Consider the following 14,931-nt stretch of genomic DNA (forward strand, 5'->3'; position numbering starts at 1 on the left):
TATGAATGAGCAAACTCTGTGGGAGGCACTGGGAACGTATCGGTAAGCCATGGTCCCTGCCCTTGAATAGCTAAACGTCACAGGGGAGACAGACGCACAATCACATCACAACAACATTTGACAAAAATAAGGGTAGCCCAGTTATGGGAGCAAAGAGCTCAAAAATCAATAATAAACAGTAACAGCAAACCATTTACACGGCATTTTTCATAATCCAGGCACTGTGCCAGCACTTACACAGAGTAACCCTATGAGCGAGGTATATTATTAGCCCCATGTTATAGCTTGAAAAACTGAGGCACAAAGAGGTTAATGCTGCGAGGGTTAGATCCAATGAAGCCTGGCTGCCAAGTCTGTGCTCGGCACAATGCAGGCAATGCCTCCCTACAACGAAAACAATGGACATCTTAAGGCTTCTTTACTTACAAAGGACCAAAGCAGGCTGGGAAGACACCTCCACCCCTGGCCACGGCTGCCATGCCATAAAACTGGGGCTGCAGGAGTCAAAGCCGTAGATTCACCAGATCCTGTCACTAAATTCTCTTTCTAAACTGACTGTTAAAGCTACAAAATGACGGCTGGATGTGGGAAGTTCACAGCGGATGCATCTCTAATTAGGAAGTTCTTGAGACAAGAGAAACTAGAAAAGCGAGATGAAAAGAGGAAGGGAACGGGTGACAGACAAGAAAACTGAGGATGGCCTCAACAGAGTAGGGACGGAAGGGGCACATTCTCCCAGTGAACAATCAGAAGTTGACAATATACAATTACAGATCTAAAAAGATCATATGAGAACACCTTAACAAGCCCCTCACCATAACAAATGATGAAGGGGCCCACAGAGCCTGACAAAAATCACAGTTAATGGGAAGCTGTAGAAACAACACGGGAAACTGAACTCCAGCCTGAGTGCTCCACGACACTGTGATGGGTCTCAAACCTGTAATTCATCTATTTATTCAACAAATGTTAATTGGGTGTCCACCATGACCAGGCACTAAGCTAAGCAACGGATATTCGGGGAAACACAGAATGTAGCCCCAGCCCTCGAGGGCTGACAGTCTGTAAACTAAGCACCCAAAAGAGAAAGTACAAGAGAAAAGTCTATCACAATTCTGACCAATCTGCCCTTGTGAAATGCTCACAAGATTAGTCTATGCTACATGGCCTCAAGGTATTTGCATTCTGCTAAAAATCCAGAATATTAGTGGGAAAATTCAAAAAAGGTTGGGGCAGTGAGAAGCAGTTAGATGCTAGTAAGAGAAGACTCATTTCCCCTCAATTTCTATGAAGCTATTATTCCAGTGCAGAATTAATAATTGAGGATAAACATTCAATATCTAGGATTTGGCCCCTTCCATGCACTGCCTGCTTTACATTCCTCGAGGAAATGTTCAATGATATGTCACCACTTACTTGCTAGCTATATGATTTGGGGGCAGTTACCTCACTATCAAGCGGAGACACTGCAATCATCTGGCAGGCTTTGGGCAAGGGCCAGAAGGAGGGAGTGTCAATGTGCCTTCCACAATCCTTTGCAAAGGGTAACAAAACACAGGTAGCTGGATACTATCTAACAAAAACATTGGAAACACTATCAATTCAGTTCTCAAAATGTTGTCTATAATAAAGTTTAAAAGAAACCAGTTTTTTTCAAAAGCCAAATGAGTGTGACATTATATGAGAAAGAAAGTGGATGTTGAAACAGAGAGCAACGACTCATAATTCCAAGTTATGCCTGGACAAAGGCGCAAGTAGCACTGTCACTGGCCACACAGGGCACTGCTTCTGCAGGAGCATTTTTGGTTGTCACAACAAACTGACCTCCCCAAATGGATGGGAACCCCTGCTGAGAAACTGGCTGAGGGAAAGGTATAAGGGGCTGGATAGTAAATATTTGAGGCTCTACGGGCCAAAACGCAAATTGAGGCTATTCTGCAAGTACTTATTAACCGTCTGAAACATAACCATTAAAAAATTTAAAAACCACTCTTAGCTTTCCAGAATTCAGAACAAACAAACAAACGGCAGTTGACTGGAGTGGTCCTGTGGGTCAAATGTTTGCCAGGATTTGCAGACCTGTGGTATAAAGGAAACTAATCAAATTAAGGAAAAAAACCCTACCTTGATGGCACAAGATACAAAAGAATATAAGACTATTTAAGACAGCTGAGATTAGGATAGTAAAGAAGTTAAAGATCTAAAACAAGAGAGGTAAAGTAGAAATCTGAATCAAAATTACTTTAATTATACTAGTAAACACAATTTCTTTGTGATACTATAACAAAAACATTACCAAATACACTGTCCAAAAACGGCCACTAGGAGACATCCGTGAGAAGAAAAAGTAAAACCGTCACTCACACTTGCAATACAGTAATAAATCAGACAGGAAAAATCTCTGCCTCTGGCGCTGACACGACTATAGCCCATCACTCAACAGTGATCTTAGTCACTCTTCCATATGGTACAAAGTTAACTGCACCAATGCAGAGAATATTAGAACACCTGAAGGTGCATTAAACATCACAAAGATGATAAGGATGAAGGACCCAAAGAAATGGAAAAAGAGTTTTTGAAAATCTTTGTTTACTTGACAGAGACTCATATATTTACAAGTTACTTCTAGCCCGAGAATTACCAGATATAAAATCACTGGCAGTTTTAAATAATTCATCATCATCACATCAATAGGGATAATTATAAATGAGTAATTCTATAAACTCGCTAGAATCTGAACAATAGAAGAAAGTCCAAAGAAAACATCTTGGGGTGCTCTCTGTTTGTCAGAGTATCAAGAATGATAAAAAGACTTCACCAATAAAATAAAATTTAAAAACAAGTCTGAAATCAGAAATGTAAAAAAACAAAAAAAACCCAGACTGTGCCGTCTATGTTGCTTTTTACTTTTCCCCTAAGGAACAAAGAAGAATAACTTTAAGATTTTCCTCCCCCTACTTCACACCATACACAAAAGTCAATTCCAGTCGAATCATGGACCTAAATGTGAAAGGGAAAAAACATTAAAGCTTCTTAAAGAAAACAAAGGAGAATATCTTCATGATCTTGAATTAGGCAAAGATTTCTTAAATAATTTAGGACATAAAAAGAACCATTGCAGAAAAAACTTCAGAAAAATTAAGAAACTCTGTTCATAAAGACAACATTAAGAGAAAAAGCAAAAAGGCATTTCCATAGACTGCATGTGTCCCCTCAAAATTGGTATGTTGAAACCTGGTCTCCACTGTGATAATATTTGGAGGTGGGGCCTTTGGGAGGTGATGGAGAGTGCAGCCCTCACAAATGTGATTAGTGCCCTTATAAGAGAGACCCCAAAGAGCTCCCTTGCCTCTTGCACCATGTGAGGACGCAGGAAGAAGACAGCCATCTACGAACCAGGAAGCGGGTCCTCACCAGACACCGAATCTGCCAGCACCCTGATCTTGGACTTCTAGCCTCCAGAATTGTGAGAAATAAATTTCTGTTGTTTATACCACCAGCCTGTGGTACAAACCTGTGGTATTCTGCTATAGCAGCCCAAAAGGATTGAGACAGGCAAGGACTGGGAGAAGATATTTGCAACACATAAATCCAACAAAGAGCTCCTATTCACAATTCATATCAAAAATTCCTCTAAGTCAATAAGAAAACAACAGATATTTCACAATATATGTAAGTCAAGTCATCATGCTGTACACCTTACATACAGCACCTTAAACAGATATAGTGCCGTACATCAACTAAGTCTCAATAAAACTAAAAGAAAAGAAATAAAAGTCGAAGATAATGAAAAAAAAAATAGGCAAGACTTGAGCAAGAACTTCCTAAAAGGGTCCAAACTGACAATAAGAAAATGAAGAGGTGCTTAACATCATTAGTCACCAGAGAAAGGCAAATTAAAACCACAATGATATATCATTAATACCACCACCAAAGATTAAAATTAAAGACTTACAATACCAAACACTGGGAAGGATGTGGAGCAACTGAAACTCTTATTACTGGTGAGACTGTAAACCAATAAAACCACTTTGGTCAACTGTATGGCATTATCTACTAAAGCTAAATATATGGATAGCCCAATCCAGCAGTTTCACTCCTGAGTACATATGTCCCTCAAAACACATGTATAGGAATATTCATAGCAGCTTTTTATTGATAGCCAGAACCTAGCAACAACTCAAATGCCCATCAACAGTAGAATGGTATTCTACTGGCTCTGGTATTTTCATACAGCGGACTACTATGTAGCCATGAAAAAGAATAAACTGCTGCTACATGCAAAAACAAAGATAAATCTCACAGATGTAATGATGGGAAAGAAGCCAGACACAAAAGAGTACGTACTGTACAATTCCAATTATATGAAGTGTAAGAACAGGCAAAATTTACTTATGGTGATAGAGATTAGAAGGGTGGGTATCTCTTGAGATGGCAGTGGGAATTAATTAGAAAGAAACAGAGGAGCTAACGCGTGCTCAAGTAAAAATCTTGACAGTAGCTAAATGTGTGTATTCACATGTAAAAATATTATTAAGCCATACACTAAAGATCTGTGCACTGGCTCAGTATCTCAATGTGATGAAATTGTTCCCCTTTGTTGGTTCCCCTTTGATTACCAATTCCACTTCAGAGCATTTATCCTGCAGATTTTCTATTAAATGTGCAAAATAATATTGTACAACCAAATTACTGGAAACAGAGGAGTATCTAAATTATGGTAGAGACATAAAATAATATTCAAAGGTGAAAAAGAATGAGGGAGCTCTTTTATACTGATATGTGAAGATTTCAAAAAGGAGATTTAGTAGAGTGATTAACAACACAGATTTCTGGAGTCTGAATTCAAATTCCAATTCAAATACTAATTAACTTTGCATATTTGGGCATGGTCCTTAACCTCTCTATGCCTTAGTTTCTCCATCTGTAAACTGGGCGTAATGATAACAGTACTATGTCTCATGAGGTTGTTACAAGGATCAAATAAGTTAATTCATGTAAAGACTTCAAAAGAACGCCTAGCACGTAAGTACTTAATGAAAATTAGCCACTGCCATCACCACCAGCACCACCACCATCATCCTCATACCATCATAAGATATCTTCATCATCCTAAGAGATATTATTCCATGGACTTCATCATCATAAGATACATTGTTTCATGGAAAAAAGCATGATTTAGAATAATGTTTGTAGCCTACAATGATTGTGTAAAAATGGAAGAAAACAGGACCATATGTTCATTTTTTTCAATACACGTAAAAATCTCTTCAACAATAGGCAAGAAGCTAACATTAGTGGTTACCTATTTTGTGGAGAATGATTCTGATGGGAGAGAGGGGTGGAACTCAAGTTTTCATATACATTAATGTGTAGAAATAACTAAAATGTTTGATATATGTGATTGCAGTACCTATTTAAGAATCATGTAAACAAAAACATTACTAGCATTCATGTTTAATTACACAGTAAATGAAACCTTGCTTTCATTCAGCAAGTTTTATAGAAACAAAATTTAAAAGCAACACTAGAAAGATGTAAAAACAAATGAGGGCTCTCTAGTTTCATGTATTTCTAGGTGAATACAATAACAAAAGGAGAATCAAGGTACAGAGATTATTTCATCTTTACTACTATTCCCAATTCAAGTATTAAGTACTACATAAACAGTCTGACCCTACTCATTACCTACTTGCTATTCAGTTTTTCTTTTCCTATTGACACAGCTCCTATGAATCTTCCTGCCCCAAGCGGCTATTTCTTTTCATATCATTCAAATGAACCCAATTTCTGCTTAACTTTTCTCCCTGGCTCCCACTAAGACCTTAAGATATAATCTATTATAGCAGGATGTCTGCAGAACCCAACTTTGGTATCTATTCGAGATTTACAAACAAATATATTCTTTTTGTTTCATTTTTTTAATACAAAATTCTTCAAAACCTGGTAAGAAAAAGTTTTACGGGCTATCTAACAAAATAGGAATTTAGACTTGCTATATAAAATCATATATTAAGATAGTTTTCAAGAAAAATTGGATTTTATCAGTTATTCAAAACAGTGTCAGGTAAGGAAAAAAGGTGTTAACTTCCCATTTTTAAAAGATGTTGACTTCCCATTTTTAAAAGATATTTCTTCTATCTTAAACATAACTTTACTTAAGAGTAGGTATGATTTCATTAACTTAGCCTTTATGTTTAATTAGCAACTCTAAAAAGCCCATATGCTAACTTTACTATAATTTTGCCAACAAATTTCAGATACATTTCACTTTGCTGCCTCTAGGTGGCACAGTTATATTTAAGAAAAGCAAAAGAAAGGTAATCTTTGAAAATAAATAGAAAAAAAATCTTAGTACTGTATTTTAGCTTTAAAGAATTGTGTAATACATTTTTTAAAAGATTAAGAGTATGAAAGATAAAAGCATAGCTTATTCCTTCTAGAAAAGGATTATACTAATTTAAATAGTTTAGAAGAACAGCTAGGAAGTTCAAAAACAGATGCTTTAAGCTGGTATTAGATTAAATAGAAATAAAAGTTTCACATGGTGTAGTATCATGTCATTAACAAAGAAGCTTATAAAATGCCTTTTGTGTGTTCTGTGTTTCATTTATTTTGCCCAACTTTTTCTAGTTAACAATTATATAAATTTCAGACAATGCCACATCTCTATTATTTCTCCTTCAGTACTTCATAGTTTCAGGTTATTTTATAATCAAAACCTGAATGAGAAAACACTTTCAAACTGAAAGAGAAAATGCTTCACCCTTTAATTTAATGCTTCATGCTTTAATTTGAAAGGTTACTACAAAATAATAACATGTGAACTTACAGAAACGAGACTTAGAGAAATCAAACATCTATTTGTGAGAAGAATCCTAAACTATCAACACTAACTTTAAACTCAAGAGGATAAGAGACTTTTACAAATACAGCTGAGTCTAACTAGTGTAGACTCCACCCTCTGTCAGCTGGGCCAAATAACAAACACATTAAGATGTCATGGAAAACACCATCCTCATACACTAATAAATAACCTATTTACTCCTCTGTCTGTTTGACCGGCATGGTGGTAAGGTATACTAAGTTAAGGAGCAAAGAGAAAACCAAAGAAAGAGTGGAGGAAAATCTATTCTAATTCAAGCTTGCTTCAAGATCATTTCTAGTGGTAAATGCTCTTTTGTTTTTTTAAGAAAAGAATAATTCACAAAAAGTAAAATACATCATGTTTCAGGATTATTTAGTGCTTTGATAAAATATTGTCTATATAACAGATTCAGAGCTGGAGGCAGATTAAAAATGTTATGTGTCTAACACTAGATGCACTAGTGTGCATCTCCCAGGCTAGCCTCAAGTCACTTCTGGGCGATGTCTTTCAGAGTCATTAGTAATTCCTTTCTCTCTACTCTAAAGCATGTATACATACTCTAGGATGTTAATATCTTATAATTATTGTAATATAAAATAAAAACTAGCCTGGTTAATTTCATAATTATCAGCTCAGGAATCAGATTCACTTAAATAACTCATTAATAAAAAGACCTGTTCCTATACATTAATAACTAGTTACTTTACCAAAGATAAATAGGTATGAACAACGGTAAATAACAGAAACAACATTAGCTTGATCAGCATTAAAATTGTAAAGACATTAATTTTGTCAATACTGTTGCTTGCAGTGACTAAACTGAAATTATCACCATTACTCTAAATTCAAAAGGAGTCTAAAAATTATGACGTGTAGTAGGAGAAGGCACTAGATGGCAAAGAGGGAAAATCTCTCACTACTCACTGTGTATCTTTGGGCAAATCAGTCACTCTTTCTGGGTTGAGAGTCGGACTGTATAGACCCAAGATGTCTCCAAGTTTTAAGGTCAAAGTCTAGTTGAACTGATTCACTTATAAAGTTTGCTGAAAATTCCTATACCAAATTGAATCTCATATATTTCACTTGGTAATACCTCAATTTCCCTTTAAAATCACAATTACACCAAACATGACCTCTTACTTAATTAAAAGGAGCAATTTATGTTAAAAGTTTTTGAAAAATCTTCATTTGATCTTAACTATCCATAGGAAAAAAATTAGAATACTTAGTGTTTATGTATAATGTTAACAACTGCCATACCATTAAAACTGCATAGTTACTAAGGGAGTAGCACTGAATGGTAGTGATATTTTCATCTGAGTAGAGTATATGGCACCCGTCTGACTTCCAGCCTCCTTGTCCGTTCAGCAAATCAAAATCCCACTGGGCGGCCACGGCATCTGCTCCGTGTGCAATTCGACGCAGTGTCACATTAACAGGGACGTGGTGGGTATCCACATTCACACCATCTGGAGAAAATGGGAAATAAAAGTATTTTTGAAACAAATTTCATAAACAGTTAAATATCAACTTACAACACTAATGGGTACTCCACAATATCTTTTTTCGCCAGTGACTCATCAAAACGAGAAGAAAACAAAAATAAGCATTTTTAGGAACAGTGAATTATAAAGTCGCACTGTCCAGTGACTGCTGGATAACATATGCCACATACAAACCTATTTTGGTGAGAATCACGGGGGTAACCACTGTACGCCGTTTTCCATCATCAGCCAAATTTGTTGAATTCCCGGTGGCTGGAAAAAGCTTTCCGTTGCGGAATGCAATGAGTTGAAGCTTATAGAGAGAGTCATCAGTGGGTCTGACTTCTCTTTTTTGCTTTGGTGAGAAAAGGGAAGGAGGAAGCTGAATAGAAGCTTCCACAATAGTATTCTGAAAATATATTAAAAAAACAAAGAAGAGTTGCCATATTAGTATGCAGAGACCAGAAAGACTATTTTAGGTAGTTATGAATATTTTCTAATGATATGCTGCTGAATACACTTTAAAAATATATATATATACACAAAATTTAATAGTTAAAACAACTTATCAGTTAAGTGAAATGTCTGAACACCACATAATAGGATAGAAGAAAAGTATAAAATAAAGAGAAATGCAAACTCTATTTCAAAGAGTTAGAAGTAAACAAGGAATTCTTTCAAACTACAAAGTGAATTTTCCCATGATAACATATATTGCTGAAGTAGACAGCATTAAACCGACCAGGGATCTCAGTGATCCCTTTTCTTTTTGTATCAATTTTACAAGGACAAAATACAGTAAATAAGCACAAATGTAGCATATCACGAATGTGAGTGTAATTAATTTGGGCTTATGGAACTTTACGGTGATTTGTGATGGATTCAAACTGCCAAACAACAAAAGAAAGAAATGACACAAACATAACAGAAGCTTAGATTCAGCAAACTCTTATTTTAGCAGAAGTTTCGCTGAGACTAAGAAACACATTATGTTAGGAAAACACTAACAGACAGGAACAACGTGCTGGCTGATCACTGAATGTTTTTCAGACTTCTTTACTACAAATTTTTAAATGAAATTACTCAGCATTCAATAAAAAATAAATCTATACACCAAAGAGGCAAACAATTATCTTAAAAAATTCCCTATTTTAAAAACTTATCACCAAGTCTCTCTCTTGGCACTGACCTCTCTCTCCAACCCAATGTTCACATTGCCAAAAGAATTTCTTCTTAAGAAACAAATCTGATCGTGTTATTTCAGTTTAAATAACACCTCAGTTCTCCAATGTTTAGAGAATACTGCCCTCAAATCCGAAGTATGCTATAAAATTTGGCTAAAATCTACGTCTCCAACTCTTCCTCCAACACTCCTTGTAACACAAACTATAACCCGGCCACACCGAATTTATCAGTTTTAGACTTCACCCACTTTTTTATGCCACTGTGCACGCTGCACATGCCAGGATCTCCAGCTGAAATGCTCCCCTATTCTTTTGTCTGGCAAACATTTCAGCCGGCCAGATTTTATTTTTAGCAAGATAATTTTGTTGGCAACGTAAAGGATACATCAGAATGAGAACGGTTGACAGCCAGGAGAAAGACTTCACAAATTCCTTAAAATGGGGTTTTTTGGGGATGATTAATGACGTCTCCTTGGTATATTGCTTTTACAGGTGGTTGCTCCCTCTTCTGGACTCAGGTAGCATTCTGCCAACATCTCTATCATAACTTACATCTGCAGTATCACAGTGTAACTCATGCTCTGCTTCTAACTCGAGTAGGAAGATTTTTGAGCGCAGATCATCTCTTTTTTGGGGGGGCGGGGGGGGCGGTGAGGAAGATCGGCCCTGAGCTAACATCTGCCAATCCTCCTCTTTTTGCTGAGGAAGAGTGGCCCTGGGCTAACATCCATGCCCATCTTCTTCCACTCTTTATGGGACGCCTGCCACAGCATGACCTGACAAGTGGTGTGTTGGTGCGCACCCGGGATCCGAACTGGCGAACCCCGGGCCGCCGCAGCAGAGAGCACGCACTTCACCACTTGCGCCACTGGGCCGGCCCTCCAGATAATCTCATTTTTGGACCTCCTCTACGTTAATAATACTTCCTGGCACTTGCATTTGATAAAAGTAGCCCACTGTTTATAAAATTAATGAAAGTCTGTGTGACATGTTTATTTTTTTAAGAAAAGGTTTTACCGAAGCAAATGATTGATTTTAGAATTAGTTTTTAACTGCTGTGCTTAGAACAATGTTGGAATACAGCAGATACCCACAAATATCTGTTGAATGAAAGTATTTTGGAAGTTTGAAGATCGACAGTTTGAATATTACTTTTAAACTGAAGATGCCAAGAAAATAATAGAAATATTTCAGCTAAGAAAATGCATAAAAAGGTTTCCACTGTTCTCACTTGCAAATATAATCTGATGTGGAACCAAAATTTATTGTAAATTCAATCACTAATCTAGTAAATTTCTATTAAGTATATAAATTTCTCAAGTATATAATGAGTCATTCACAAAAAAGAAAAAACCTCAACAGATCAATTAATTGGAAGGTCAAAATCCTGATAAAGCATTACATACTGGATATTTATTAAAACTTAAGTGCTATAAAATTTATAAAATAATTTTGTTGTGAACTCAAAATGACTTGAAAACAAAGCACAGTCCCCTGGGAAAGTATTACTTATGATAAATCAAATAATTTAAAAAAAGAATCATACTAATGTTTTCTAAAAGAGAGTTGGAAAAAGAAATGACATCTGTAACTTCTAGAAGTCCAAAAGTTTTTTCTACACAAGTTTAAACTTGTAAAACCAACCTAACAACAACACCAAATTAAAAAACCCAGGTGTATGGACAGATGGCTGAGAGATGAGAGCTACACAGTCAAGGCTGTTACATAACCTACGCCTTCTAAAATATCCTTCAAAGTCCAATAAAGAATACTACTAAATAATAATTATAGGTTCCCTGGGTAGAGAGAGGGTGGCCTAGGGGGGCTGGGAAAGAAAACTTCAGCTGTATCAATAATGTTTAGATTTCTATAGTTGAATGTAATACATGTATATTTAATTTATTTAAAAGAAGTGTTGACCATTTATTACAGAAAGGTTGTAAATCTAACAAAAAAAATCACTGAGGAACACTTATTTGTTACACTTATCATGATTCTGCCTTTTGCACTTGGCCTGAAGGCAAGGAACACAAAGTTTATAATTTCATTTAACCAAATATTTATTTTAAAATGTATGGATCACAGCAACAGAAATAGATGGAAACATATGAATTACAGCTAATAAATTTTTTTAAATCTCTTTTAAAATCCTTTGGGAAATACATGTTTTTTGGTGTCTAATATTTGTTATTGAAAGATCATATGCCACCCATGGGGAGAAGAACGTGGGATGTGAAACAAAAAACCAGGATTCCGGAGCCAGCTTCACCACGTAGCAGCTGCTTAACACTGCACAACTCTGTCTACCCTCTCCGAGTCTCACCTGTCAAATGCAGCTAAAGATCTTTCTAAGAAATGGCTGTGAGGACCAAACGGGATCATGACCACGACAAGTACAAAAGCTATGGAACTGTGGGTGGTATTTTTATTATTATTACACAGCAGTGTTGCAGGTGATTATCTGGAGGCTGGGGACAGAGGAAATGCCTTAAAGTAACTGTCTCACCAATAATAATCAAGAACCTCATCATGTTCTGACTTCTACAATTCACTTTCAGTAATAATTTCAACACTAGAAATTGACAAAGTATGAACACACAAAATGAACATTATCATAGAGCTCTTATTACTTTATTTGCAAAATTCATGTATATTTTCCTATTTACAATGACATTAAACTAAGAAGAAAATGGTAATTATCATAAGAGATGTTAACTCAAATACCTTCACTAGATTTTAACATTTTTTCTTCTGAAACAATCTGGACTTCTTCTACTGTGTAATAAAAATTTTTAGAAATCCTAATTTTGTCCAAGTCTATAGAATTCTAACTCTAAAATTAGAAGGAGTCAAAGAGCTACCTGATTTAAAACAATAAAATACTGATTTATCCATGTTTTCTTGACTATTTTAAACAGAGGTTATGATACACCTTGATTATTTTCTTGTGTATGATTACTTTTTAACTGATTATCTCACTGCTGCAGATTAACAGGGATTACGTTTGCCTTTAGAATTAATTTGACTGACTTTCTTTGCTAATTAAGTTTGGCTGTTAATTTCTATTCGACAACATTCATTGGATGACGTTTCATTACTCTGTGCTTGGCACTGTGCAAAATCTGGAGATAGACAATGAAATAAGCCATCGTCCCTGCCCTCAAATATTCACAATCTAACAAGGAAGAGACAACAACAACAATAAAACAATAATAACAAGAGTTAACATTTATTAAGCGCACTGTTGTAAACGTCCACATATTTGCCTCATTTAATCCTCTCAATAACCCTTTGAGTTAAATATCATTTCATGATTCCTGTTAACAGACGAGGAACTGACATTCAGAGAGGTTAAGGTATTTGCCCAAGTTTGCACAGCTATTAAATGGGGGAGCAGAATGCAAACCCAGGCTGTTTGGCTGCAGAGAGCTCACGTTCTTAGTCACCATATTACATGGCCTGTCACTATAACTCAATTCATCATCATATCAGCTTCTAATTATTCTGGAAAATGAACAAAGTACTATGGGACTAACAGGCAATGATGAATCCTGTCTGAGGAAGAGAAGGAAGCTGCCATCTGAATGGAGTCTTAGAAGGAGAGCAGCAGCATTTTACCAAACAGGAGTGGGACTGAGGACACAAAAAAGGGCAGAAATGAAGGCAGAAAGTATGAAGACATATATGACTGGTCTGCAAAACTGAAAGGACTTCAGTTGGGCTGAAGCCCTAGATGTCTGGGATGAGGGAAATGTGGGATACATAGAGAAAAACTGATCTAAATTCCAGCCAAGTAAATTTTAAAGAACCAGTTCTTTCTGGCTACATTACAGCTGAATTCATAACACCAGCAATTTCTAAAAGCTCTTAGTAGTTACCGAAAACAGATACTGTTTTGTGACACTAACACACCTGAATTATAGTACCAACGGTGAAAGGAAGGATTTGGTTAAGAAAAAAATCAGAGGAGATTTGGTGCTAGAAGAGTCAGATGAAAGGTAACTGGCCAACCAAGCGAGGCCAGGCAGTGGAACTCATCAACGACTCAGGCACTAGCTCTGCCTCAAGCAACCCTCAGTCCAGTGCAGGAGGTAAGAAACCCATCTGGCTCCCATGTGTAACAGGCAATGACAGAGATGAGCAGAGTGTATGGGAAAAGTGAGGAAGCGAAATAAAAAAGATGAGGGTGAGAGAGGAGAGGACTGACAGGATGGTATTAGGTAATATTTCTTGAAAGTGACATTTCTGCTGGGTCTTAACATACAACCAAGTTGCTGGGGAGAAGAGAAGGAGTAGAGAATTCTAGGCGAAGAACTAGCATGAGCCTGGCCTAAGAACGGCCAGTGGCTGGGAGAGGAAACAAGGGAAGTTTTCTGTTACTGGACAAAGAGAGATGAGGTGGGAAGAGACGTGCGGCAAGAGGGCAAATAAATGTAAATGATGAAGGTACCCCACAGCCAGCCTCTGGAGAGACATGAAGTATTCATTAGGGGATATATGCAAGGGGGATATATATCAATTTCCATGTTGGGTAGATCCAACGATAATATTCATAATATTAACAACCTGAAATGACACACACGGACCATCAGAGCAGCCTCCATGGAGGGGAAAGCTCCTAGAGGCCCTCTGCTCTGCAGGCACCAGCCCTTCAGTTGCTAAAGGGTTGAGAGATCTGGGTGGTGTTCCCAGCAGAAGAACCAGCAGGCTGAGGAGGTGCTCAGGGGACTGGGGCAGCAGCTATTTGCTAAGGGGGTACGGAAGTATCTCAATATTTTAATAACTGGTATGGTTGTATTGGTACACATTGGCCAAATGTCAGCCTCAGGGAGACCTATCTATACGAGGCGGATGGATTTTCAAGGAAGAGCCTGGAGAGACAGAGACTAAATAGGAGGTCACGATGGCTTGGGCAATAGAGGAGGGAAGTCCAAACCAGGCTGTGACGGTAATGAAGAGAGAAGGACAGAGATTTAAGAAATATGCAGAAAGCAATTCAAATAAGGCTCCTATTGCTAACCCAGGACTGACTTTTTATGAGTTTAACTTCATATGCTAGCATATTCTCCCATTCAAGGGTAATATAATCAATTATTGGATGTTCAAGTTGTCTAGTTAATATACTCAAGACATCGAAGAAAAAGCACACACAAAAAGAGTAAAGATTGCCCTAGTATAAAGTTTAAAATATGAAGAAAATTTTCTAAGAGCTAAAGCAATTTGCACTGCTGACATTAAAATTTTTAACCAATTTTGTATCACGAAGGATACATTCCTTTTTTACTCAATCATGTCCATCTATGAAGCATGAATAATACTGTAATGTGTCCTGGGTTTCTGGCCACAAGATGATCTTAAAAGAAAAGAATAGTAAGAAATTGACAAATCTGAGTGT

General features: G+C 36.8%; 1 protein-coding gene across 3 annotated transcripts in view; it reads right to left on the bottom strand.

The window, feature by feature from the left end:
- ADGRA3 (adhesion G protein-coupled receptor A3) overlaps positions 1-14,931 on the bottom strand; it is a 121,820-nt gene that overhangs the window by 19,589 nt on the left and 87,300 nt on the right. For all 3 annotated transcript variants that reach the window (XM_087434145.1, XM_004432314.3, XM_087434146.1), the window contains 2 exons: positions 8,548-8,761; positions 8,129-8,337 (listed from right to left, as the gene is read on the bottom strand). In XM_087434145.1, the coding sequence (XP_087290271.1) occupies positions 8,129-8,337; positions 8,548-8,761 (423 nt within the window). The remainder of the gene's footprint in view (positions 1-8,128; positions 8,338-8,547; positions 8,762-14,931) is intronic.

The sequence above is a fragment of the Ceratotherium simum genome, chromosome 8 (genome assembly GCF_057802395.1).
Source record: "Ceratotherium simum simum isolate JZ-2026a chromosome 8, ASM5780239v1, whole genome shotgun sequence".
Taxonomy (NCBI): Eukaryota; Metazoa; Chordata; class Mammalia; order Perissodactyla; family Rhinocerotidae; genus Ceratotherium; species Ceratotherium simum.